The sequence below is a fragment of the Anopheles marshallii genome, chromosome 2 (assembly GCF_943734725.1).
Source record: "Anopheles marshallii chromosome 2, idAnoMarsDA_429_01, whole genome shotgun sequence".
In the NCBI taxonomy this organism is placed as follows: Eukaryota; Metazoa; Arthropoda; class Insecta; order Diptera; family Culicidae; genus Anopheles; species Anopheles marshallii.
In genome coordinates, this window is record NC_071326.1 from 32,408,909 (window position 1) to 32,436,814 (window position 27,906).

The 27,906-nt window shown below is 43.6% G+C and overlaps 1 protein-coding gene across 1 annotated transcript in view; it reads left to right on the top strand.

Annotated features, from left to right (window-relative positions):
- Positions 1–5,149: 5,149 nt before the first annotated feature.
- LOC128709365 (tyrosine-protein phosphatase 99A) overlaps positions 5,150–27,906 on the top strand; it is a 43,014-nt gene continuing 20,257 nt past the window's right edge. Inside the window, exons 1-6 of the mRNA XM_053804363.1 lie at positions 5,150–5,246; positions 15,584–15,750; positions 17,706–17,832; positions 18,227–18,350; positions 24,100–24,281; positions 26,537–26,724. Coding sequence (XP_053660338.1) covers positions 5,150–5,246; positions 15,584–15,750; positions 17,706–17,832; positions 18,227–18,350; positions 24,100–24,281; positions 26,537–26,724 — 885 coding nt within the window. The remainder of the gene's footprint in view (positions 5,247–15,583; positions 15,751–17,705; positions 17,833–18,226; positions 18,351–24,099; positions 24,282–26,536; positions 26,725–27,906) is intronic.

Genomic DNA, 27,906 nt, shown 5'->3' on the forward strand with positions numbered 1-27,906 from the left:
TACAAACGCGAAACCATGGTACGTAGTGCAGAAACAGCTTCGAGGCGGCACTGGGTATGGGAAGCGTGTAGAACCATCGCTGGCAAAGTGTGTACAGGCGGGAAATTTATGATGCACGCCTAAGTTCAAAGCAGCAACGGAAGCACTTACGCTCAGGTTAAACGTACCTATGCAATCTAAGCGCTCAACATAGGCTTTTATGAAAATTTATATTAAACACGATAACGAGGGCCCTCCGCTAACGGTGTAGCCGGCGTGTGCCCTAGGCTCGACAATAGATTGAAACGGAACTCGATCGGAGCGTCTCTTGTGTCGATTAATGCGTGTATACCTGTCGGTTAATTGCTTAATTTGCGGATGAGTTATTGAAGCAACAAATCTCTGTATGGCACCGATACGGTTCAGGAGTTCGTTGTGGAGCGGCGAGCTCCGTCTAAAGGGTTTTATTTGTAAAGCACTTAATTTATTCAGTTCTAAAATAAGAATTTTCTTATTTACTATTATTAATTCTTATTCACACATTATAATTGCTAGGCAGATGTTAATTTATTTTGAAATTTTTATAATTCGATATTAATGAAATGTAAGCAAAGAGGATTTTTAAGATTAAATAAGTAAAAGTATTTGTTCCTGGATTTTCCTTGGCTTCTATTCTACTTTGCTTAATTGTTCTAAAGTGTTAGACCTTTTCCTAGGAGGGTTTTGCTCGAATTTTTACCAATTCTGTTTCATGTTTTCATAAAGAGTTTACTTTAGTTTTATCGACTCATTTAATTCTCAATTCTTGCATGTTTTTTTTTAATTATTCGAAAAATCCACCAATAAGGTTCCCCTATTTTTGTACTTGTTTTACGTTAACTAACAGGATGTAATTGCTTCCGTGTTTAGAATACACGTAACGGTAGCCATTACCACAATGGTTTCGGATAGCCTAGAATTACATTTATTATTTTAAGTAAAACAAAAAAAATACACTCTTTTTTAACATTTTCAAAAGATTAGACCAGTAAACAATATAAACCTTATTATATCAATAAGGAGAATGCGAATTTTTCAGCTTGAAAAAAACAATGTGCATTTTGATATCTTTTCTTGTTCCTGAACTTCCTGAAAACGGAAAAAACTTATTATATCAACCATTAAAGTTTTGCACGTTTTTCCACCTCTTTCACTCGATGGCGATAAATCTTTCCCTAATGTTGTCGCAAAGACAAGTGTGCGGAACCATCACCTTGATAAGTCGGACAGGAACAAAACTAACATTTCTGGATCACTGCCCAGACGACCAGAACTCGACCACCAGCATGAAGTGGTAGTAATTACATCGGTAGGCAATCAATTGTTCCACCCGTACTTGCACCCATCACCATCCACCGTATAGACACCTAGGGACGTTGCCATTAGCCGTTACAGGTAAATTCGCAGCCTTTCATCGTAATTACAAATCGTGCACATCACCAGACCTGACCAGCGTGACCCAAACCACCCCTGGCGAAGGTGAAGGATGGAAGACAGGAAATCACGTTTCCAAGATTAATCATTTGGCGGGTGGGTAAGGTTGGAAGCGTGGAAGATTCCAGCACGCGCGAGTTGGAATGTCGCGTAGAGCACACAGCAGATTCAGGCCCTGTTTATACGTAACAACAATTAGCTATTCTGCAACAAGATAAACATTGTTACTTGCCAACGATGATGACAATGGTCGACGGTGACCACCGTCGTCCCGTAAAACCAGAAGCGTCCAGGGGAGTGTTGTTGTCCTTCAAACACACCGTTGACTGTACACCATTTCTTGGGCTGCGGTTGTGGTTCACCAGCCCTAGTGTGCTAGCGGGTCAGAACGATTCAGCACAAAGCGCGGGAATTGTGACCAGCGCACTGGTGAATGGCATGCAATGGAGCCCAGGTGCCAAACCCCGCCGACCGAAGCACACCCGGAAGGAAAAAGCACCGCAACGATAATGCTGATGGACAGCCTTGTTCTTCGCTTCGGTAGCAGAACAAGACACCACCAGACCAAACCGACGGCGTCCACCCCGACCGTGCGTTGGACGCTGTTGAATATTTAATCAAATAGATCATTTTCCGGGTTATCCGTTACCGGGCGATCGTTCGCATCGCGTTACGCGATGCTGCAAAATCCTGACCTCCATGTTGACCAGCATTGATGAAATTAGTGAGTAATGGCCCGGTTGGTGAGGTGGGTTGATGTAGCGGAGAGAAATGTTGATTAAAAGAATGGTAAACAGAAGCCGGCGCTCACCGTGAGTACGGCGCAAAATGTAAAATTGACGATATTTACGATTATTTGCGTGGTTCGAACCGAACACCGGATAGCTCGGTTCGGGTTTGTAGCTAATTCGAATATTACGATAAATATTTGCCTCCCAATAGCCACATGTTGCCAGTGGCGGCTATGAAGTTCGAATCGCAATGCGCCGTCTGACGACCAGGGTGTCCCTACAGGGGTACTGCCCCCACCGTGTGCTTCCACGGTTCGGAATGTACATCGGCCGTTGCATGTTTTCTCGGGAGCATACACAGCAAATGTGTGCCGCAAGCATACGTACGCTCACGGCCATCTCATTCTGTAGCGCCGGATGCTGTTGTTGTTGCTGGGTACCAGTGTACCTTGGGAACCGGATTCCATTTAGCATGTGTGGCAAGGTATTGTACGTACATACGGGACTGATTCCCATCCCCTGGCGTGCACATGTTCACGGATGATTGGATGTAATTGAAAGTGGAGAAAACTTTACCAGACCGCTGTCAGGCCTCGTCCAAGCGCAAAAACCGGTGTAAAATAATTAGCATTCGAATTTGTGTGCGCACATTTCGGTGTTAGCATGGTTTTTAATAAGCAAAACACTGGTTCGGAGATATCTGTGCCGTGCTTTTGAGTATTTCCGTCCATCGTGACCGGGTGTACTAATGCTGATATGTTACAACACCTCCATTATCGTGTATATTTGGGTGTTTTGTTGTTAATTTTCCTCGTCTTCAAAATAATCCGATCTTCTTGTTTCATTTCAGCTCTTTACCCAACACAGACATCGTGCTAGTGACGTGCTATCTTCATCTGTCAATGTTAATTGAATACCTGGTACCTGTAATAGAAAAAAAATAATTAAGTGAAAATCATCGCTCTTTAATGGGTCCCTCCGCACTTTAATGCTTTCCTCGCCGATTTTCTTCGCTCCAGTAGAAATTGGGCTGTTCTGAGAGCAAACGAAACAAGCAAAAAAACAAAAAAACAATGCACCCAAAAAAGAATGCTCCCAGCATCATCTAATCCCCCATAGCCATAAGCCGAAAAGTAACCGCTGTCTTTCATTGCTGCCCTCGCCCCATTTCGGCCCATGTCTGCGCGTCTGTCACGTATGGGGGCATGGGGGTAGAGTACCTAGGGGAGGAAAAAAAAACCCCACACAGCAGCCCGCTCGCTGTAACGTTGCTCAGCAACCGAAACAAATCACACGCGAACGGGCAGCAACATTCGTGCAGCTGTAGTAAACAGTGAGATTTCACCATTTTCGAGCAGTTTACCAGCGGGTGCTCATTTTCTTTAGCTGTTCCTGCTACTTGCCGCTCTCGCGTATTCACTCTCATTTTCTCCGTAGCGCTCTGGATCTCTTTTTTGCCAGGTGAGCAGGAGGTGTGTTGGTTTGCACTCGACAGAAGACGCTTCCGGTGACGAGTCCAGCTTTGGTGCCGTTCAGTACCGTGTTATCCTTGACCGCGTTCGCGTTCGGCGAGGGAGTAAACCGTCAGCGTCTCGCTGGTTTCGCTTCAGGAACCATCCGGCCAGCTCGGTGGGTGTTAACGGGCGTCAGAACAAGCACACCCGCAATCGTTCCCTGTGTGCGCGTAGTGTCATGTGTTTCTCTAGGCTCTCGCATCAACGATCACGTGTGACGCACCGGTCCGAGTGTGTGTGTGTTTGTGCGTAGAGATGTTTTGCCTGCGTCTGTTTTTGTAGTTGCTCCTGGCTGATACCGTCCCGCAGTGTGGTAGTGGGTGTTTGATGCTGTAAAGAAATATATATATGTATACATCTAAAAAGAAAATGTTGCAATAAAATGTGACAGCTCTCACTTTCGCTGATGCCATCGAAAAAACCGTACCAATGTCAACAGTCAGTGGCAGTGTACCGTGTCACCGGTCGCTGGGGCCAGACAACTCGACGACACGCAGTTGGGTACGGTTCGGTACGACCGGCCATGCCGTAGTGTTTCGCCGCGTGCGGGGTTTCGGGTGGAAAAACAAGTGTCACGATCCGTTGGGTAAACAAAGGCAGTTCGCACGCGTGAACGCGTTGTTTTGAGTGGTGTGTCTGTTAAATGGAGTGTACGTAAGTGACGGAAATTAGCTCGCCCGTAAATAATAGCACAGAGCGCAGTTTGTGGTGAAAAAATCGGTGCAAGAAAAAAACACATAAATCTGCCTGTGGTAAAAAAAGAGAGTAACAAAGTGCAAGAATTCGTGGTAGGTGTCAAAATTTGTGCGATACCTTCGGGCAAGTTTGGCAAAGTGTACCCAACAAGGTGGCACCTTTAAAAATAATTCCAATCCGCACCCTTCCTTTTATGGTGCCAAGTGCAATTTTTACAAGTGGCAAAGTGTTCCCAAACCATTCTGTGCGTGTGCCCTCAATAGCAGTTCTCGTTCTCGGGCACTGGTGCGAGATTCGCTTGCCGTGAGAAGGCATTTGCAAGCCGTATTTTCTTTTGCCCACCCACCTCACCCGGCCTTGGTTCATCTACCGCAAAGCGTATTACGCCAGCACCAGGCAGCAATAAGCGGATCCCGAACGGGGTTCGAATTAGCATAATAATTCAACTTCAACTACTCCGCGTACCGGGCGAAACCCTGGCCGGAACGGGGGCAAATATTCATCCGAAAAAGAGGTTTTAGTGGCTGGTGTATGAAATATCGGTCACATTACCGCTAATGCTGCTGCCTGATCCTTGGGACCGCACCGAAACCCTACCGAAGTGTTACGGGTGGGTTGGCCACGGTGCGCACTGGTGCTGGTGGTGAACGTGCTGGTGACTAGTAGTAGTAGGCGAAGAAAGATTTCTTTTATTTGGATGCCAACAGACACAGCGGCCGAACGGTTACCAGCAGCACGGCCATCGGTCCCGTAACCATGAGGTATTCCATCGCTGCGAAGTGGAAATTTATCGTCTGTGGATTAATTTTGGCAGCATCCTTCATTACCGGTTCCGGTACGAGTAGAATTTTCGGTAAGATTGTTTTGCATGTTTCGATCGGCACTAGTGCGGCGCCCGTGAAGCGAACGAACGGTACCGGCCACTTGAATGCGGCTCTCAGCCCGGGGGAGAGAAATCCCTGCTACAAACTGCAACTGCGGAACAGAAACGTTTGCTGGGCACGGGAGTTGATGAAGTCGTGTGCCGACAAAATGACGAGCTGCTTAAAAAGCTATTCTCGACACTCTTGGTTTGCAATTTGTTGCTTCGACCGTACGTACCCTATGGGCAAGTGTTCCACCGAAAGTGCTTTAACGTAATGCTGCCTCGCAACAAGCACTTAAAGCACACATTCTTGCAAAAGATGTTCGCTTTATGCAGCAGCAGCAGCAGAAGTAGCAGCAGCGACAGCAAATGAAATGCTACAACAATTCCCCGATGCGATAAAACACACTCCACTGGGGAGGGATTGAGAATCAAAAACACACGGCTGGTTAGCGATTCCCACCGTAGTACCGCTTCTTCAGGTCGGCTCACCATAAAGGCAGTGGGTTGGTCCTTTCTGCCTAACCGGCTTGTCTTTATTGGATTTTTATTAAACGCTCTTCTTTAACTTTGAAGCGTTCCTGCTAACGTTATTACGTGCATCATATCTTGAAACAGGGATAAGCAGTTGATGCTCACGGGGTATGTTGGCTCACGCGTTAAGCTGGTTGCTCTCCGTGTACACACCCGGCGGTGCGGTTCGTCTTTCACGTGCACCTACACGGGTACGCCACCTTTGGGGCCCTAAACAGGCAGCTTAGTGTAACCAAGTGTTGGATGGATAACGAGCTGATTGTAGCAAACAAGGTAAAGTATCCGTTCAGTCGGTGAAGCATAACAGCACGGGTTTGTGTAACTCGATCGTATCGTATCCGTTGCGATTCCATCACCTTTATCGATCGTTAATTATCGACCCCCGTTGCTATAGGAGAGGAAGTAGAAACGAACAAAAAACAAAAATCACCACATTGAGAGGAATGGCTTAAGACTGTTTTTTATGCAACCTACTTATACTTACGAATAAATACCGTTTGGGTCAACCGCTTGAATACTGTGATTTCCCAATTAATTCCATTCACAGTTCCTTGTGCGTTGAAAGTCACCAGTAAAATTAGTCATAAACAGAACAGGACATTAGAGTCTTTGGACGTTAGAGAATCTTTGAAGTATTGTTTACTAGCAAAGTACATAAAATGTGAATTCAGAATACTGTTTTTTTTAACCAACTCAAGTTTATGTTTTAGTTACAAACGAACTATCAAACGGTTTTATTACTTTCTTTCCTGATAATCTTTTTGTAAACAATTTCGATTGATTTTGTGGAATTTTTCACTATGTTAGACTTGTGTGAAAGACTACTATAACCTCATTGTTTACTACACACATTAACGTGTTTTTCAAGCAACTGTCTTAGTCAATAATACTACTGCGGTAGATCTAGTGCTTAGAACGCTAACCTAAACATTTATCAAGGCTTCTTCTCTTTGGACCGTTCAATACATACAATCAAAAATTGGATTTTGGCAGCTTTCTAGATACGATTTCAATTTGCTCGGAATTATTCTTGCTGCAGTAGTACCTTAAGCTGATTTTTTTTTCACTTCGCGTTATATTTAACGAAAGCTTGTAGAACGCTGCGACAAAACTGCTATTATACAGCATGTATTTGCTACTAGTATCTGATGATCGTATAGAATTGCTCTGTATAAACAAACAAACCTGCATTTAACGTTGGAAAGAATGAAGTTCTGTTCCCATGGCCCCGGACTAATTTCAATAGAGACCTGAAAAAGACCTCGTATATTGTAGTGCTTCGTACATGAATGAAGTCCAGATAGTCAGGATCTTTCGGTCATTAGAATCACACTAGTCGATCGGTATACTTTGCTTCAAAATGATTGGCGCGATGAGTTATTGTGTATTTTTCAAAATTTCCGGTTTTACAACCACTCACCAAAGATAATAGCAGTGCTAAAATAGAAACAATAGGATCTAACCTTTCTATTTGGTCCAACATTTTAATGGTAACCATTGTTAAGTTATACAGTACTACGAAATGAAATGCAATTTATTATTTACAATCGCTAATTATTGAAGTTTGAAATATTGAAGTTCATTTTAGAACTTTCTTTTTCTTTCTGACGTATTAACATTACACGGACCTATGTTTCCAGCGCATGTTCACGCTTTGTAACATCTCGTGCGTTACAAGGATAATTTAAAAAACAATAATCCATAGAAGCGTATTAGAAACATAGGACAAAAAGCCATACTTTTTTTTTGTTTTTTGCATAAATCCATCACAATGTAATCAAATGAAACGTATGGCGGAACATTAGCAACAACAAAGGTTAACCCGTTCGGAACTCAATATCATCGCTCCCGGGCGCACACATGCCAACCCCCGTGCGTGGTAGGGTTTTGGGCAGGGATAGGTTTCCATCGGTTTAATATTTCAATATTAGTCAAATATAACCGATTGACTCGCGACGCATCGTGAGCAAAATCAATTGGAAGCTAAACCTCCGGTCGCCGGTGTAGCCGCATCAGGGCACACTCCAGAAGGGGGTAAAAACCTCCCCGTTTTGCCACTCGCAACACACGAGTTTACGCAAAAGATGAAACACATCATCAAATTCCCAACATCCAACAAACGGCACGGCAAGCCACAGCGGGTCTGGTACGACAACAGTGCTGTTGTCGGTCCCGGTGGGAGGAACGATACATCCTTGTCAATATTAGCAATTTAAATACACATTGCCCCAAACGTTTCGATTCTGCCTGCCGCTCCCGGTCACCTCCAATACGCAAAGCAACCCGGTACACAACGAATCGCAAACGATACGAGAGACGATGTGGGAGTTTTCGGGGGCCTCTTTTTGTGTACTGAAAAGACCAAACAAAAAAAAAAAGGGAACACATTCAATGCAACCCCTTTCGACCAGCGACCGGCAGACCTCTAAATTTTCCCTCTGTTAATACCTTCGTTTACTTGGCACTTGCTGCTTCCCGCCTCCCTTTACGTCTCCCGTCCTCGCCCTTCCTCCATCGCATCCCAACGCTCGGGGAAAGTTTATTCCGGACATTTAAACGAGCTTTTCAAACCATCCGTCGCAACGAGGTATCGCGGTCGGCAGCAGGCATCCAGCCGTGTCCCGGGCTGAAGTGTTTCGACAATTTATTCGACGATACATTACAAATGATTGATTTCGGGACGAGCACGACAAGGACGACTGAATGTTTGGATGTTGTTGTTGTTGTTGTTGTTGTTGTTTTCCTCTTCCTCTTCCTTCTGTTTGGCCGTGCGCAATCGAGGCAGAAACGTCTCCCGTTTTCATGGCCTACGCTTCGTGCGAACTTTCTTGCGGGCAGCAACCCCCGCCGCTTACGAAAAAGGTGGAAAGGGCCGTTCTGGGCAAACAAATCACAACTGAATTAGGATGAATGGTGAAGTATTTGGTTGAATTATGGTTCACAATTTCGGGCGCACGGGACGTGTGGGCGCGCCGGCGGGGTATTGGTGTCGTCCCAATGTTGTTGAGGTTAAAATGAACGTCCTCTGACAATCGTTTCAATCAGAACCGGGAGCGCAGTTGGAACGCCACCGGCTGGATGTTTTCTTGTGTTCTTTGCCGAAATGGAATATAATTAATGTACCTCTTTTTTGTTTGGGCCATTTGGAAGACGATGGTACATTTTCCGATGAACACTGATTCAATGGTATGTTTTCCCCATTGCGGAAAAGTGTTACTGCGCGAAGTGTTTAGACGACTGAGTAGTAAGGTGTGCAGTGTCTTTTGAATGTATTTGTTGTTTTAGATTTTATAAAAACCATTCATTTAATGGCAAAAGACTCAATTTATGTTAACGCATGGTTGGCTGAATCTTAATCGTTGTCGAATATATAATGGGTACCTTATTGCGTACTGTGTGGTGCCTTTTGTTGTAACTTCACAAAACTGTTGGGATACAGAATGCCATGTTTGTTTTTGTTTTAGTAACGTTAGGCCAGTATATTGTTAACTTTGTTTTTTTTTTTACGCATGACAACCGATCGGACCGTATCGCTTATAGCTATTAGTAACTTAATCTATTACAATTCACGTTAGTTTGAAGATTTTTCCTTCTCCAAAACAGCGGAAAGGCACCTTATCCCGGGAGTATTCGGACGTGTAGCTGCGAGTTACTCCGTCATCCAATAGAATGGTCCTTGGTGATCTGCTTCGTCGTTGATATGCCAACTGTGCCATCGGGTGAATATCGATTTCGCCGGTCTTCCATTTATAAAAATTTACAAAAAATCAAATTCGTTTGCATCGCTGATTCACCGCGCATGCAGGGCACCGTGGTGCCGAGTTCACTATTTAAGTTTAGATGGCAGACTTCTTTCGAAATGAACCGGACACCACGCGGAGTGTGGAGGCATTAATATCCTTTAAGCTCCAGCCATGTTCCTCTTTCGCTTGATATGTGGCGACTTTGACTAACCAAATTTGATCACAACGAAACTGTCCCTATAGGGATTGCTGATGGGAATGATTTTTGCAAATGATTCAGTGTGTCTCCCAAAAAATTAGGTTCATTATAAACCAAGAATTTCAGGCAGCCTGGTGGATTATTTGGAAGGGACGCTTATACTGACACGACAGGACCAGCGCAAAATCCCATCCGGACTGATTATGGACTGACTATCCTTCTTCTTCTTTATCGGCACAACAACCTCAAGAGGCATGTCTTTATCTTTATTCTTTATCAGCATCATGCGGCCCCACCGCACCGGGACTGACTATCCAACTACGGGTAAATAAAGTTAAAAAAGCCAAAAATGACTGTCATAGACCCTTTGAGGTTGTTGTCTACAAAAATATGCCAAGCAATTAGTGTGGGTTTACGAAAGAAATATTTAAATTTTGATAAAAAGTACGGAAAATTGGAACAAACTATTGCAATAAATGCGAAGGCTTACAAATCACTTACTATCAACACTCATTTAATACACTTATTCGACACTAATTTTCTCCATTCACTGAAAGATATACATCGTCAGTACACAAACACAGTCTAATTTTGATTGACTTCTGTTGCATAACGTTAGTGGGACTAACAACGCAGAGAAAGTCCCAACCCAAAACCAATTGCCAGATTTTCCCGCAACGATATGTAAGGGATGCATCCAGCTTTTCTGCATCATTTAACACGCACACAACCAGACGAACCGAACGTCGACACTTATCTTGTTTACATATGGACAACTCCCCAACAAGTCTGCCAATATGGGGGAAAAAATCACCAAAATCTCCCCCTGTGTCCACAAAACAGGGAAGAATCATAGAGGTGCTTGAGCGCTTGGTTGGGCGTATCAACAAACATGGCATTAAAACATTTCATTACGCGTCAATCGTACGTGTCCGTATTCTTCCAGCTTTCGCCACATAATTGACAAATGGCTTACGACTCGTAGCTGGAACGCTCATTTGCACCTTCTTAATAATCCAATTAATTTAGCCCGAGGTCCTTCGGCAAACAAGATTATCCTTAAACCGAAACGATCCCCGACTCGCCGTGTCGCCCGCCACCCCGGTGGCCCGGCCTTATGATTTGGTAATTTGATTCTGGAGAATTTTCCATTCAGTTGCGAAGGAGGGACGGTCGTCTGTGACCGTACCGTTCACCCTGCGCCCGTACTTGTGAAACCTACTTCTTGCCATGTGCTCCAATTCGGAACGGCTACAAAATGGTACCGGCACCTTCGTGCGCTCCGTCACCACGTCTCCAGCATCCAATCGGGGTGGACGAAATATTTATAATCCTACCTCCGATTGATACCAACCGACTGACATAATGGGAGGGCCAAGCGCTTTGGAACGACGCTTGCTAGAACGCTTCCTTTTGTTGTTCGATAACTGTGTGAACGAAAGGCTAGAAGTAGGTTTACTTATTCGTTCTTTTTTTTCGTTTTTTGTTCGTACGTTGTCGTGTGTCATTCCAGCTTGATAAAATGCCACAGCCGGTACGGTGCGGATTCTGCATTCGACAGGTTCTTGGTTCTGCAACGTCAACCACTCTGACCGTCGCTCCGGCCGAACTGCAAGCCCCCCCAGCTTAACGGGGGGTTTTCTTTAACGGCGAAGAAAACGAACTGCGCGAACAGTTGTCTGTTGCAGACGCGCCGTGAGCTACCGCTCTCAAGATTGAACGTCTTAGTTTTTTTTTTAACGTTCACTAAGAACTCTTGAGTGTTGGCGGGCGTGTATGGGAGTGCATGTGTCTATATATTTTTCGCAGCGTGCAGATTCGTAAAAACTGATAAAACTGCGCCGTGGCGAAAGGAGAAAGTTTTTCCCCTTCGGAAAGAAATACGAATCCACGGGTCCCGTGCCCCAACGGTTGCTGATCGAAGAAATCTGTGTGTCTAGGTTGGCATCTTCGCGTTCTAGCGCGGTTTTACCGGTGGAAGACGGTACCGTAAGCCAGGTCAGAACAAAGAAGCCTTCCGACGGTGGACGGTATGGGCGAATGCGCCCCGGGGGTCGGGTTCCGATGGAAGATCAGAAAAGATAAGTTTCACTTCAAACAAGTTTTGCGAGCAACTCAATCAACCGGTTAAACGAAACCTTTCCACTTTCCACCGACGCAACCGAGCCGAAAACGGCGGTAGATTCCGTTTCGTGTGCCTGCTTCTTGTTGTTTTTTTTTTGTTATTTTCTTATTGCACTCCCAATGTGCGTCTTTCGCGCGGCGGTGAAGTCAGCTGTGTGCAAAAAAGCTGTTTTCGAATGACTAAGCATTCGCGCAAAGCGCTGCGTGTGTATGTTTGTTGGGCGTGTTATTGAAGCTTATCCCGAAAACTTGTCCCACACTATTGCGCCCGGGCTGTGTACCTACTCCGTTGCTGAGGGTTGTTGTTGTTGATGTTGAGGAACGCCGGGAAAGGGAGACTAAGGTTCGTTTTATCAAACAATTATCTGATCCACTTCCTAATCGTAGTGCGGAGTGTGTTCAAACTTTTGCCCGTGTCTGTCTGCACTGATTTAATGTTTGGATGTAGTTTGGCCGGGGATGCTGTTTTTTTGTTTTTTTGGTTGGCTTCTTCATTGGTTGTACAGCAAGTGGGCGAGATTTGTGGAACGATGATTCGTTTGTTGGGCGATTGGTTACGTGGAAAGAATACTGAAATAATGTTACCCTTGCTCGGGGAAAGTTTGGGAATGGTTAAGATAATGTCAATCGTGATTATACTGTGAATGAAGCAACCAAGTAAATTACACCAGATTAATGTATTAAGGGCCATTAAAAAACATTACGTTGAACACAAGAAAAAAAACCGCAACCTGATCATTGGTGGTCCTACAAATATCAAATTTTAAAACATTTCCAAAACAATCTATCCCGAAACATCCTTTAATAGGTATTTGTTTAGTATACTAAAATGCGTCCCAGATTAATAGCCACTCTCCTGGTGTCAAGAAAAAAAAATCGAATGTTTTTCAATAATTTCACAGCTTCTGTACAGCCTCTTACTGTTGCTCAGCTTCATAGACCTCTTGAATCTGTATTCTCCAAACATTAGCTAATGTCTTATGAAAAGGATAGCCAGGACATTGTGTTGATTTCTAATGGTTGTAAGTGGGCTCTTGTTGTCTTGCTTGGGTTAATGGTAGCGTTGTCCTGCTGATAATATGTCACCTTATTAAAACAATTGTCATATCACTATTACCATGGCTGTTAATCGCTGCTCAAAACATGACAAATTTCTCGGTAATACTGAGTTGGTAGGATTTTCTACCAATTAAATAACGACTGAAGTATGCCTTTTAAAACTACATGACCTTTTCTGAGCTTTTGAGTGTACGTATCCCGTTAAATGCACAAACATGATCGGATCGACATATAATGCATTCAATGACTTTGGCTCCTGACACAACGGTACTTAAATATGCTCATTTCGTTTCATGTCAAATGTGCTTTACATGAGAAGAAGACGAGTTGCTACTATCTTAACCCCCTCAAAGCATACAACACATAGTTTTCTAACACCGAAGGACTCTTTTCGAGCTCTTCTCGGCTGCCATGTTGCCCACAGTGATTTGATTTCTTCAACTTCGATTATAATACTATCAATAAATCAAAGAGAAAGTTTCCTTCCGTCACAGAGCAAACACAGTGCCGGATGAAAGGGTTTCACGCAGACGAGATAAGTTTTCATTGCATCATTTGTTTTCACTCGCAAAAATTGAAGCAAAATAAACGTCGAACGATTTCACAATAAAACGGATCGATACGGTTTCCTAGCGTCAACCTTTGTGGGTAGTTTTTTTTTCTTCCCCAGCAATATGCTTACAGTAGCAGCAAACATCGATGATTCGATTGTGGATCACGGGGGAATGTCTTTTGCAGGTAACCAGTTGGAGTTTGATCCACACTTGAGATGTTTTTCTCCCACCCCTGGTAAATGTAATCAAACTTTTGCAAATGGTTTCTTGGTCCCATTGGTATTTTTTTTTTTGGTAGAATATTTGATAAACTACTTATTGTACAAAGAGTATGTCATGTAACAAGTTATATCCATAAAAAACTGATTAGTTATAATGTTACACGTTTAATGTTGTTGTTTTGTACTAGAACCGATTACATTGCACTAATGTATGCTTGAATGGTTCATGGTTCTTCATAAAGAAAAAAATGTTTAATGACACTCTATAATATTAACTCAATAATTAACGAAACAAAAGCACTTATCAATATCGCCGTAAGCTTTATCAATCAGTGCATGCTTTCACGAAGCAAAACTCGAACCCATCGGCACGAGTTCTTATGCTTCGACAGATTGCCGTTCGTAAGAAAAACTATTTCAATTAATTCCAAAAGTTATCAGTCATTAAGTTGCTACTTCTCAACCGTAAGCCACCGGTCGTCCATGTGGCTCCATCCGTCGGCCGTGGAGTAGCATAACAGAAACCAAAACTTTCTACCGTACCGGAATCTTCTGTCGGCTTTCCCGGACTTTCGCCCGTTAGTGGGAAGAAAGAGGCCGGCGGAATAGATTTCATCCCTGCGTTTGTTGCTGGCATCAACAACAAAAACTCATGACCGTGCGTTGCGAGCTACCGGGGATAGCGTAACGCGCATAGGGCGTAAAAAGAAACTTCCCAACAAACTAATAACATCGCCCCGAATGGTTTGCTGTGGAACGGATTCGATCGGAGGTGACATATTTACAGTGTGTTGCAAAATTCGGTGGGTTGGGCTTCGCTACAAAACAACCTCGTCGAGTGAAAAAAGGGAAGAATGCGTACAAGTAGCCAACCGATATAGGCTGAGATGGATGAGCGAGTGTGTATGTTTTCGAAGATAATAGTGGCTCGATGTTACCAATGGGAGAAGGGATGAAACGATGACTTTCCCCGAATGGGTGCCATATTGTTCACAAACAACGGGGCTGTCCTCACGTGCCGTTGCCGAGATGTCCTTTTTAATCGATTTAAACACCACCCATTGTGCACTGTGGGCAACGACAGCGGACGCATGTCAGCTGCAAAATGTCTGTGGGATTGTTAAATTAACCTTTCGATAGTACAACCTGTGTGTTATGTGTGTATATATGTGCGTTATTATAACCGCTTTTAACTGAAATATAAGATATAAGAAGATATCGACTGCATACTGTGCACATGTTGGCCATTAAGCTATTGAAAATAAATTATTGGTCTGATTTTGATGTTGTTCCTAACCTACCAAATGAACTCATAAATATTTTCTTGCAATCTGAAATTGCTTTTAATATCATCATTTAACCTACCCATACTACCTGCACAGTGTAGGCCTATTAAAGTTAAAATACATTATTCGAAAGCAATAAATCCTAACGCAACCTGTGTTATCCACTGTGTTGCAGGAACCGCCGAGCCCGCGTTGCTTCGCAGGAATCGAAACATTAAATTATGTTATGGCGTAAAGCCACTGGCTTTAAATTTACGCATGTTTGATGTCACGAAAACATGAAAAAGAGAAATCCCACAGGTCAAGTGCAACACATTTACCATGACGGCCATTAATCATCGTACAAAAAGTGGCAAGCAATCGGTAGGGAAAACGAAAAACAAGGCAACACAAAAAAAAACCCCACCTCCCCATTGAAACGGCCAACGCGATCCGCCACGTTCTGTAATGGACATCATCATTTTTCACCCAGTTGCTTCCGCCGCCCCGACACACCGGACCGTCCGTTCGTTTCGCTTCACTTGCGTACCGTTTGGGTATCCACCGTACCCGACCAAACAGTGCATAACTCTTTGCGCCCATATTCGCTGCCCTTATCGTTGCAGATATTGAAAACATACCCGTGGTCAAGTACGTGGCGGTAGCGGGCAAAAACATTACCCTCGACTGTCCGGGCGTTAACGAGCGTTCGCTGGTGGAGACGCTGGTTTGGCGTACGTCCCATACCATTGCCGAGTACGTCAACGGTTTGCCATTGGTCAGCAATCAGCGGGTAAGTGTACGATGCTGTTTATCGTCGTGTATTATGTTGAGTGGCCACCATCGACGCAAAGCGTGTGATACACTGTGGAGTATTAAAGGTGCGCACATAGCGGGAAGGATGGTAAGAGAAAAATTCATCTGCTTAACCTGGTGATTAAGGTCGGCATAGTTATGTTCTTTTCTAGAATTTAGGAAAACTTTTTAGAGTAATTTTCCATGGAAAACGGTTCCGATTACCACACCTTAGAGAGTTTCTGTTCGTAGTAAACATAACTGAGTATTGTTTGTTGTTGCAGGTATAAGCAGAGTGTAATGTTACATACTACTCTTAATATTGAGTCGAATTCTCCATTCTTTTTATATCTTAAAATTCCAGTAGCGACATTCCATGCTTCGCACACGTGTCCACCACTGGGCGTCTCCATTACAATTTCTAATAAAGCACCAGGCGTCTCCATATTTCATACTGAACTTCTATAAACTAGTCTTTATCGTACATGGAAGTAACCCATTTTTTGTGATTGTAGCTTGTGGCGGTTCTCCTGTAGCTGATACGTTTTTAAATTTCCATTTAAAATGATGTGGTGAATTGGGCTGCTAACAGAAAATCCAAATCATTATTTTCGACCAGGTTCTCGACTAGTGTTAAAAGAAATCAGTTTTCAAAGTCGTTAAACAAAGTAGGCTATCGAAAAATCGAAACCAACATGCAATAATAATTCGTACTAATTGATTGCGATACCAATTAATTTTACGTTCATTTAAAAAATGAATGAATTTTCCGTTATGTTTTCATGGAAATTCGCCATGAAAATCCCTTCGGTACAATCATTTGTTACAAAATCAGACAAAAAGGTTTCGGGGTAGAATAAAATAAATCCTGCAGAATGTTACAATCTGGTTTCAATGGAGCGCTCCACATCTGCTCGATTTTCTAGTACATGCCGTATTAAAATATTAGCATCCTACCTACAGAAAGCATAGCCACAAATGCGGTAAAACAAATTGTTATTGACGCTTATCAGCTTTCTAGTTTATCTTCGGTAGGCTCTGTGGTATTGCTTTTGTTTGCGAGAAAAACTACTTTCCATAATGTGTTTCAATAGAGTTTACTCAATAAAGCTCTCGAATTAATCCACTGGAGTTGCATGCCTTTATCGGCTCACTGCTTTTACTACCAACTGTTTACTTTCTTTCATTCTGTTCTATAGCGCTGGTACTTCACTATGATGCCATTATCGCGTCTTTTCATGAAACAGTGTAGTGCGTGTAAGATTAATTAGTGCGTCTTCGGTACAGCAAATATACTAATGAATAGAATTAGTCCAATCGTACACATTTCACCGGCAGCCTTACAACGTGCCCAATCACAGCGTACCGTGAAACACACATACAAACGCTTCCTCCAAACAGCTTAGTGTTGCTTGAGCAGCTATTAACGCTCAAAACCATAACCCATAAGCCTGGCCGCCCGGTCACCTTTTGGCATCCCATTCATTACCGAGCAAAGCTGATGGTCGGTTTGCTTGAGCGAAATTTCGCTCATTTATCCCAGCCTTGAAGACACTGACATCCATGCTGACCTTTCCTGCACTGTACGCCCTGGACAGGGTTGTTGCAGGAAAGCAACAACAACGACCGGGGGAAAAAAGTACTCCCCATCACATCCGCATTCAGTGAAATAATGATGTAACTCATCATTTCGCTACACATTCTGGTTCCAGCTACAGAGGTGCCCACGCTCAGGGTGGACCCCCGTGTGTAATGATGATGCTCGAGTGTAATTATCGTCAGCTTTATCGACACATTTCTGCTCCAACACTCGTGTGTTTCCCCGTTTGTGCGTCTCTTGATGGTGTTCACGTCTGTTTTGTCACCTGCCTTGTTCCTGTTTCCGTGCGTCTCCGTGCGGTACACTAATTACTACAACGACTTCTTTGTTATTACCCTTTTTGCTCGTTTCAGCTCACACTGGTGGTTGATAATTTTAGTTTAGTTCTCAGCCCTGCCGCGGCGTCAGATACGGCCGAGTACAGCTGCCTGCTGAACGACCGGCACAGTCCGGACGCCATCGTTGACTTGCTGGTACAAGGTAAGCACAGTAGGTAGGATCAAATTCTGCGTGCGGACCTGAAAGGTTGCCACAAGCGGATGTGGAGGCTCCGAGCCACCCCTTCCTTCCTCCCTTCTCCTTTCCTTTTCCCCACGACACCACGGCAGCCCCATCCGGTCAATGGGCGGATGAGCGGTACGGAGTGGCAGTAAATCTCTTGCAACGTTGCCAAAGCATGTGAAACTCGCGGACGGTACAGATTGTCGGCATTTCTTCTGGCCACCTACTGGCTGACAAGAAAATGTATCATTTTCTTCCTGCCCCCCCCCCCCGAAACCTAACGATCCGACATCTTGCCAACGGGACGACCAGGCGCTTGGTTTCTTGCTGCCATGCTAACACTTCTACTATCTTCTGCTTGCTTGCTTCACAGATGTACCTGACCCGCCCGGACGTCCGCTGGTCGTAAGCTTCACGTCACGTTCGGTCGATTTATCCTGGGCCCACTCGCAGGACCCCCGAAATGCACCGGTTACAAATTTCATCATCGAAACACGGTAAGGACAAACGCCCCGTGAAGGGGGTTTGGGGTAACCCATTTCGTCGACATTATGTTTAGATTTACACCGACTTTCCGACTCCCGTGTCTGGTTCCCGGGTTTACGCCGTCCGGGAGCGGTACTTCCGGGTAGCTGCTAGAATATTTATTTTACAACCTTTTCCTCTTCAGGAACAAAGACAAAAAAAGTAAATAAAAATCCCACTAAAACCTCGGTAGCACATACCTTCGCAAACAACGAGTTAAGTGTAAGATAAATTGATTCCACTGGCAACTGGTTTTGTGCCGGCGGTCGTACATGCTGGCGGTTTGATGCTGGTGTGAGGTATTTACGCCGGGCGCCGGTTGGATGCCCTTGCAATACTATAAATTCTCTTTCGGTATTGATTTAGGCAGGATCGGTTAGCGAAGGTTCTCTGGAATTTATGGTAAAGTGCGGTGTGCAGCGTGTTTGAAGAAAGAGTTGTCTTTTGCGCTGCGAGTGGAGCGAATGGGGCTGTTGGACTTTAGCAGATCAATAACCAAAGGTAAACACTTGGCCAAGAAATTGGGGAAGAAGTGTAGCGTTTTTTTTTTACACCCCGTCCCCGGGTGGGCTTCGTTGTATTCATGAATGAAGTAATGAATGAAGACTTTATTGGGCGTGTATTAAGTGGAAATGTAATCCATCATTAATTTTAATCATGCCAGTAGTTTGCATTTCATAACTCAAGCAGCAATTTATCATTTTGTTTTTTTTTATACTTTATGTATGCGTTTTATGTATGATATTTTTTTAAAGCTTTTCGTTGGTTTGGTTTATTGAAATTTGAAATATAAAATTAAAAATAAAAAATGTATCATAACTCGACGTAACGAATATGAATACACACAACAATTAATGAATACAAGAAATATATATGACAAATTTGTATTAGAGAAGCTATACTTTTGTTTCATAAATTTTCTCCCTTAACGGACAAATGAGTGATCATTGTCAATCAAAACACATGATAGCAAAACTTACGCTGTAATAAGACACTTTTATTACAATAAGTGCTCGTCAAACGTCACTGGAAAGCCAACAATTTAACAATATTATGAAAAAAGAAACTTTAAACTAAACCCGAGCCGGATGTGGAAAATTTCAATTAATGACATAATTGTGTTCGTTAAAATAAAAATATGTTACCACTTAAACTTTTATGAAGCTACAAAACGAACCAACCCTAACATAAATGCTCTCGTCAGTTGATAGTAAAAAGGGTAAAGAACTCTTGATGAAAATATGGACGCCTTAAAAGTTCTGGGTAACGATTTAATTACATGCATTTGCATTAAAGATTCAGTGTACTATGATTTCATTATTTGTCGGTGTATTGATTCAATTTTCTTTACTAAATATTTTTGAAACTAAATTGTTTGAGCAAATGCAATTGATTTTTTTCGAAAATGCTCACTGTAAATTTCCGCTTAATGTGTGCCTCACATTGCTTTGGCATGGGGCTACCCCTAGTGTAGTGCGATGGTAGGGGCACCGGGTTTCACACGGCAGTACCGGTCCAGTGTGCCATCCGGGTCAGTAGCAAGGACTAACTGACTATCCGGCTACGTGGTCTAGTAAGTAAGTAAGTAAATTCTAGTAAGTTAGCAATAGTAGGCATGACCTAGTAGGTCGTTACGCCAAGAGGAAGAAGAAGGGGATGCCAAGGGGTGCTTAGATAAAATCATTCTTCTAGCTATATTTGAGTAGCGACACTACGAAACACGAGTGCTATGATTGTTTTAATGATGAGACTGTGGTAAGATATTGCTACAGATACAAGTGACCAATTTTTGTAATTTTATTACAAAATTTATTTATCTCTTTATTTATTTAGAAAAAAAAATTGTCTACCACATTAATTATTGAAAATTACGGCTCTTCACCGTACTGTATTTTGTCTGCCAGATGTTTAACACAAAATTTGTCTTACCTGCAAAGGAAGATGAGAGGGACAGTATGACAGTGTTCTGTTAAATCCTTTCGTTAACTTCAACCAAAAGCTTTTTGTCTAGTGTTGCTGAGCGGACTTTCGAACAGGCCCCACGATGGAATGGCCTCCTAGTACGAGAGTATCGCTGGCAGCAGCAAAATAAAATTGTGAGGGAATCTGTACGAGCAAGGCACCGTTGATCTCCAAGGAGGTTCCAACCTTACCGCCAGTTGTTCCAGATACCAAATAATTTTGGGGAATCAATGCCGCAGAAGGGGGAAGATCGGATACTAGACAGTTCGGATATGGGCAGAAAGCGTTTCGAAATGAACGATTACCTCCTCGTAAGAGCGATTGATGGAATCTGCTTTATTATGTACAAATTTGGTTCTTACATAGTAAAATTTCACGATCCTCCTTCCTTTCTCTTTCTCCATTCTTCTGCCTGTTGTTCTTTTCCATATGCACATAGCATTCCGGTTTTTTTATGAATTGTTATTATAGGCTGCATCGTGATACGTACGCATACCAAAATTTGTGAATGGCGGTTAAATCCTGGAATCCTACCCAAACATCCATCAGCGATCTCAATGGTGGATATATTCCAATCGGTATGATTTATGAGGCGTTTTGTTTTGCGTTTATAACCGATTTCCGCTATGTCATAATGTGCATATGTTGATATGTCCTGTTGTACCCTATGCCCTTACTTTTATTTCTGACGCGTTTGTTTCCAGTCTCGTGTATCGCACCCATCGATTTTCGTATGTTTATTTGGGCAAACGATAACGATCCTTCCACAAAATTCACAACACTTTTTCAAACTGACCCGTTGCGTTCGCAACATCCTGAATCTATGCACAACATAAAGCAACAAGAAATTGAAAACGAACATCACAGAATAACCGATGAGGCTGCTACATTTTGTTCCATGGCTAATTAATGGTTATGTTATATCGATGAATACAAAATCTGTTAAACACGTTTTTACCACCAGAAGCTAGAAAACGAAATCTTTTCTTACTAAAATTATAATTACACAATTTAACCGCCCTGTTTCGGCTCGCCAGTGCTCGAAGCGTGCTTCACGGAGATTTTCTACTTAATCATGACACTTTGGATTTTGTTTGAATTTCAGAACAAATATCCCTGAAATTATTTTCACCCAACAAGGGCCTCGTGCCGTCGTTGCGTTTATGTTGCTTAGCTCCTTGACATACCCCCGGTGGGCATGAGTACAGCGAAACCCGATTCCCGCCCGTAAGCCCGGCCAAATCTGCATCCCGACCGAATGAGCATTAGCAAAAGTGGAAACTTTCCGAAGCAAACGCCATTGTGCGACCGAACCGAAACTTCGTCCGAATCTTTTGTTATTATTTTCCACCTGGCTCACGGAGAAAAGACAAACATAAACTCTCGGAAATGTGATCCACCCGCCTCCCGCACGAAAATACGCACAATCACGCACATACGCATACGCGCACGCCGGCGAAACGCGGAGCACATGTCCTCCTCCTGCCAAGCCACCCAGTATGGTGAACGGTGCCGGGTGCAGACACCAGGGAACGTCAGACGTGGGTACGTTCTTAAAATGGGGGATTATCAAACATTTCCTCGGCCTCGGCAGGCGAACGTACACTTGCTGCCTCGCTACCAGGTTGGCGGTGTCGTAACAAAAGTTATCTCTATCAGCGCGGGAAAAGTGGGAAATTGTGGCCATTCGGTTTCGCCGAAAACCACAACCAAGATGAAACGGTTTCGGTGGCACGGTTGGGTGAAATTTTTAATCTTCCCATAATACCTCAGCGTACTCGGCTTCACTACGAGATAGGCTTTCGGTTTCGGTGTCTTGGTCGGAAGGATGTTCGTAGCATTTCTTTTTTCCCGTTCTGCTCCATGCTTTTTTGACGTATGTTTGCTTATGTTCTCCGTTAAACGGAACTTGGAAGGGCTGCTGTTGTTGTTTTTTTCCATTGCCATTCTTTCCTCTGCTCATATTCATTCTGTTCTCTCGGTCGCCGGAAAGCTCTGTGGCTTTGCCGGCTTTTAAAACGTGTGGAGTGGAACGGATCAAAGTGCGAGGCAAAAATATTAAATCCATCGGGAGGTGTGCGTGCGGAGACTGTGTTTGGTGGTATTTTTGTTTTCAAGCACTGCGATGAGTTGAAATTTATGACTTTGGCTACACCTCCCGCGTGTGGATCGCGACTGTTTGCCCAGGCACGTGCAGCCGCATATTGGTTTGTTTGCTGACGGGAGAAGAAGCTCTTATCACAACGTTGGTTTGCTACACCCGTCCCATGGAAACGAATTTGTTAAATGCATCGTAGCCACACAGCATGAGCAGGATGATAAAAATTAGTATCGAATACAAGCGAATTACTTGAGAGCAAGTAATGGGGGAACGGGCGTAGAGGGTAACGTGTAGCAGTAAACACCCATCTTTAAATTTGCAATGTGGGTTTCGAATTCAAAACACGACTGAACTTGCATGCGATAACGTGCCTGGGGATCAAACACTGCCCTGTGACTGCTTGCCGGACGCTCTCACCATGGTAGAGCGTGCGTTAGAGACAGAGCAGAGGTGTCGTTGACGATCTCGAGATTTGGTATGGGGAATTTTGCTTCTTTCGTACGATCGTGCATACTTTCTGTACATACCATAGACATCTAACTTCTATGATGTATAAAAATCCATCGCGATCCAAATTGTGTAACGATCAATGTGCAACATACATCGAGTTCCTATTCGTCAGGAAGTGCTTGAGTGGTCTTGGACAATACTGTCAACGCTCTCGCCATTTCGAGCAGTGGATGCTGCCGTCTATCTTTGATGGCATTTGTAACCATGGCTACCAACTACCAGGGTTTGTTCGGTGTATCAGACATCCTGACCACTGCCGGGCGTAAATGAGGTGGGAAAGGCTGTAGGAGATCGAATGGTGTAGGAATGAAGGTGTCGCATAGCAATTCTGCACTGTAGTTCCTGGAAACCTTGTACCAAGAAGAAGCGGAATATTATTGGTTCGCTTGTAATATGTGGCACGGTTTTCGGTATGTTTCGTCATACGTATGCATCAGGCGCATATTTATTTGCACGCGCGAACATATTTTACGAGAGCGTTATTCAGTTCGCGTAACTTTTGAAAAAGCTGTTCGCTGGAATACTGGAGAGGATTCTCTTAATTGAAGCGATGAAATCGTTGAAGCCATATTTTGGGTAGTAGGACATTCAATACTTTGGGAAGTAAATACAATTTGCATTGCAAAGTTAGGATGGATACCCTCCAGTCCGGATGGTCTAACAAGTTATGTTGTCTATTTCGTTACCCTCGTCATGGAATGTTCTCGTTATGAATAATATTTCTGGTGAAATGACGACGGAACGGAATTTGCTCGCTTCGCACAATCACAGGTCAATTGCAACAAACTTACGTTAATGTATGAAAATATTTTCGAAACGTTTAGTTATAGAATAAAATTTAATTGCCTCACGTGTTACATGTAAATTCAGCTTCAATTTGAAAGAAGCATGGAACACTATCCCCTTTTCAAGTAATGCGATTTTGGTTTTTTTCTTGAATTTGACATAAAAGGATGTTGAAACTCTCTGAAATAAGTATTACTTACCAATCTGACTTGTGACTTAACCTTACCTTTTTTTCATCTAAAGTACCTTTTTAATCATTATGAACTTTACTCCAACGTAAGCTGCACAGTTTCTTTTGATATAATGCATAATAATTTAACGTGTAATGTACAACACCTTCTTCTTTCCGACGTTTCTTGCAGAATTGGCGAAAATGGTGACTGGGAGCAGGAACCACCGATACACACCAAGGGAAGCCAGGCCGCCCACCAGGTGACAGGACTGCAGCCCTTCACGGTTTACAGCTTCCGGGTCATCGCCGTCAACAAGCTTGGCCACAGCCAACCGTCAAAAGAATCGTACTACTTCGTCACATTGCGCGAAGGTACGCTCCTACCGGTCGAGGTGTCTTTGGTTCGAATATTTCTTCGCACGCGCCACCATAATTCAGCACCGTCCCGCGTACATTTCCCCCTCGCACCGGCATCCAATTAAGCTGTCCAAATTGGCAAGGCCCTTTCGCACAATTTAAATTGACCCACGGTACAGGAATGTCGACCACGACGGTACGACCCCCTGCCCAGCGGTTGAATTCGAGGCCGTGGGCAAAGTAACACTTAAATTCCGCGCGTACGGAAAGCGTGAAATGTCTGTGCCCATGAAAGCCGCCTACGCCACGGACTTGGTAATTGTGGAATAAATTTAAATACATTGAATACCTGTGCCGGCGCCCGTTCCTATTGGGTTGCGTGGCGTGTTTTTTTATTTCTCTCTCTCTCTCTCTTTTTGTCTCGAAATAGTTGATGTTTACGCGATGAAGCAGTATGTCCGGATGGGCGCTGTAATCGTGTCGGTTGTACGGTAAAGCCCAAACGCTCTACCGATGCGCTGAGGGTTAAACCGTACGAAGGAAGGCTCCATTTCGAAGGATGGACCAATTGTTAGCGCGTCTCGATGTCGGTAGAGCCCGGCAAAACGGCATCGTTGCGTGAAAATCAATTAACGTTGCCGTAAGTGTCAAGGCGAAGCTGCTTAATTTTTGGGCTGCCCGGCCCCCAGGTTTTCGGTGGAAAGTGGACGATAAAACCTCATTTCATTGAAATTGGAAAATGGAACCATTTGCCGGATTCTCAGTTGATAAACGTTTTCCTACCAGCAGCTGCTGGGAAGGCCATGGGAAGAGTATTTTACGAGCGTTCAGTGCTCTAGCGCTTATATAGGTATCTCTGCTACATTACATAGCTCTAGCCATATTCCCATGAGTAAACTCATTCTCATTTTACTCATTTCACTGGTCTTCTAACGACAGGACCGGTCAAAAGTCTCATCCGGACCAATCCCCCGTACGCAGGAGAAAAAAATGTCAAAGTAATCCAGATATGGCAGACCTAGGACTCCTTGATGTTCTTCTTCTACTTCTTCTTCACTAAACGACCTACTAGGTTTGCTCTGATATTTCTGGCTTACTAGACATATTTCATCACGTAGCCTGATAGTCAGTTTTGGCTGCGGGAGATTGGTCCGGATGGGATTTTGAACCGGTCCGGTGGTGTGAAGACCGTTGCCACTACCATTACATTACCTTACTTCTTAAGATTTTTGTGCCGATAAAGCAACTCACGACGAAATGCGAAAGGGCTTCAATAGCCTCAATGTTCAAATGGGGTTTTCTCCTTAAAACCTCGTTTTGCACATCAATACGCAGAATATTTTGAAGTCCTGTGAATCAATGGGTTAGCTATTATCAGAAGTACATTACACATTTTAATAGTGATTTTCATTCGTGAGTTGTTTTCATTGAAATTCTCTGGGGTTGGGATTGTTCTCTGGGCAATGTATGAACTAATGTTTAGTAAAAAATCGCTTTTTTATTTAAAAATGTCCCCTTTTTATAATAAATTAGAAATTCTATAAAACCTACATTTCAGTTACTATTATTTAAGTTATTTTATTAATTTTTTTTCAGATTTTTTGATTGTATGACTTTTAATGAATATCCTAAAGGGTACCCAAAGCGCAATCCCCAAGGAAAGAACTGTAAAAATGTGTTAGTATGTGTTCATTAACAATTTCATTACGTAGGCTTGAATATGTATAATTTTGTTTATTTCTTTAAAAAAAACATCTCAAAAACTGTCTTATAACAATGTGTATAATAATGCAAGATCAAGCGTACCTATGCACGCCAAACCACTGATATCTATTATTAACATTCAGTAGTGCTTTTAATTTAATTTAATTACCATTAAGTACGTTCGAAATCACTCGAAAGAGCGTAAGCGCGCGAGAGAGAGAAACAAAAAATTAACAACTAAATGGGCTGGTATTTTGGGATAATTTTTCCCTTCCGGACTTGGCTGTGGCGCGTTTGCGGTTGTATACCACCGGAAACCGCATCCTCGCCGAAAGCGGAAGCACGCTAAAATAGATAGTCCACCGGGGCTTGTCCTAATGATCAAACTTAGCTAATACCATTACCGACCAACTTGACCGACCCCTAGTGTCCGTATTCTTGGGCTGGCACGGGCTGCCCGCAGTGGCGCTGGCCCATTTTTCATTTACGTATTCTGTTTCGCTTGATATTGATTTTTTTTTTTCGCTTCGCCTGTTACTCTCTTTTCAATTTACTCCCAATTCCAGCTCCGACGGGAAAACCGGTAACAACAATCGCACACAACACGTCCGCCACCTCTGTATATATCTCCTGGAAGGCACCGCCACCGGAATCGATACTCGGCGAGTTTCTCGGCTACCGGATAACGTACCGGCCCCGGGACTACCACACGGACGACGTCAAGGAGATCTACATTCGCGATAGTGCCGTCGAGGTGAGGACGACCAAATTCGATTTGCTCGTGCCGGGGTTTTTGCTGGCGCCAGCCGGGCGTCTGTCCGCACGATTGAGAAGATGGGGATGCGGGTTAGGGAAGCAGGCAAGGCCGGCCACGGGAGCTGGACAGCGCGGAATCTCCGAGTGGAGAAAGTGAACAGCTTTCCGGTGGAAGTGCGCACGGAATCCACACGTTGCACGCGCGACCATGAAGTGCAGCTGCGACTGCAATTGCATCGTAGTGCACGGCGATGCAGATGGTTCCGCGCTGGCACATAGTTCAGTAAATTATCCAATTTACAAAACCCTGCTCTGGTGCGCTACCGATCCAATTCAGGGTTGTCCGCGTCCCGGAAATAGGAAAGTTTTCCGTAGTTTACCTCACGAAGTGGTACTAGCTAATGGCCAAAAATGGAAGTAGAACGAAGCGACGAGAAAAAGAAAGTTAATTTCTAATAGAAATTATCACCATTTCTCCTACCCATGACATAAGCAAAAGGAATAGTCGCCGTTTTTTGCCGTGTGAGGACGACTTTCGACCCAAAAAGTTAATGTTTTCAGTTCAGGCTAATCCATTTACCAAACCGGGCAGCCCCCAACCCGACACGGCGCGGCTTGCAGTGGGGAGTTCATTTTTACACGACATCATATAGGAATGGTTCTGGTCCGGTGAGGACAAGGACCAGTTGGCTAGTTGCATTTTTTTTTCTCTCCCGTTTTTAGCATTTTTAATAAAGATTTATCTTCATGCCGTTTGTCCGCTCTGTCTCGTGTGGAACAGCATGTAGTGGAAAGTTTTAATGCTATTAAACTTGTTCATTTGCTGTAAGGAAAACTTTCGGCACAAAACAGCCGAGCGTAGGCTGTAAAATGACGTTCTAACGGAGGTGCATATAATGCGCCACATCGATCGTACCGATGCGAGCAAGAACACAGTCACCAACATGTGTAAGTTGGCACCCCACATGTACGGGATGTGAAACAGTGAATTTGACGATGCCGAACACTTAAAACAGATTATAGTTAGTTGGCCATCAGATAAAGCCGGATAAAACAGAGAACATATGACAAAGCCAAATGGAACAGTCGTTTTTCCGGAACATATTGGAGAACTTCATCATTTGCGATGCTGCAGAATTAAGTATCAGATATGTGTTATGTTGTTTGCTACCTTCCACAC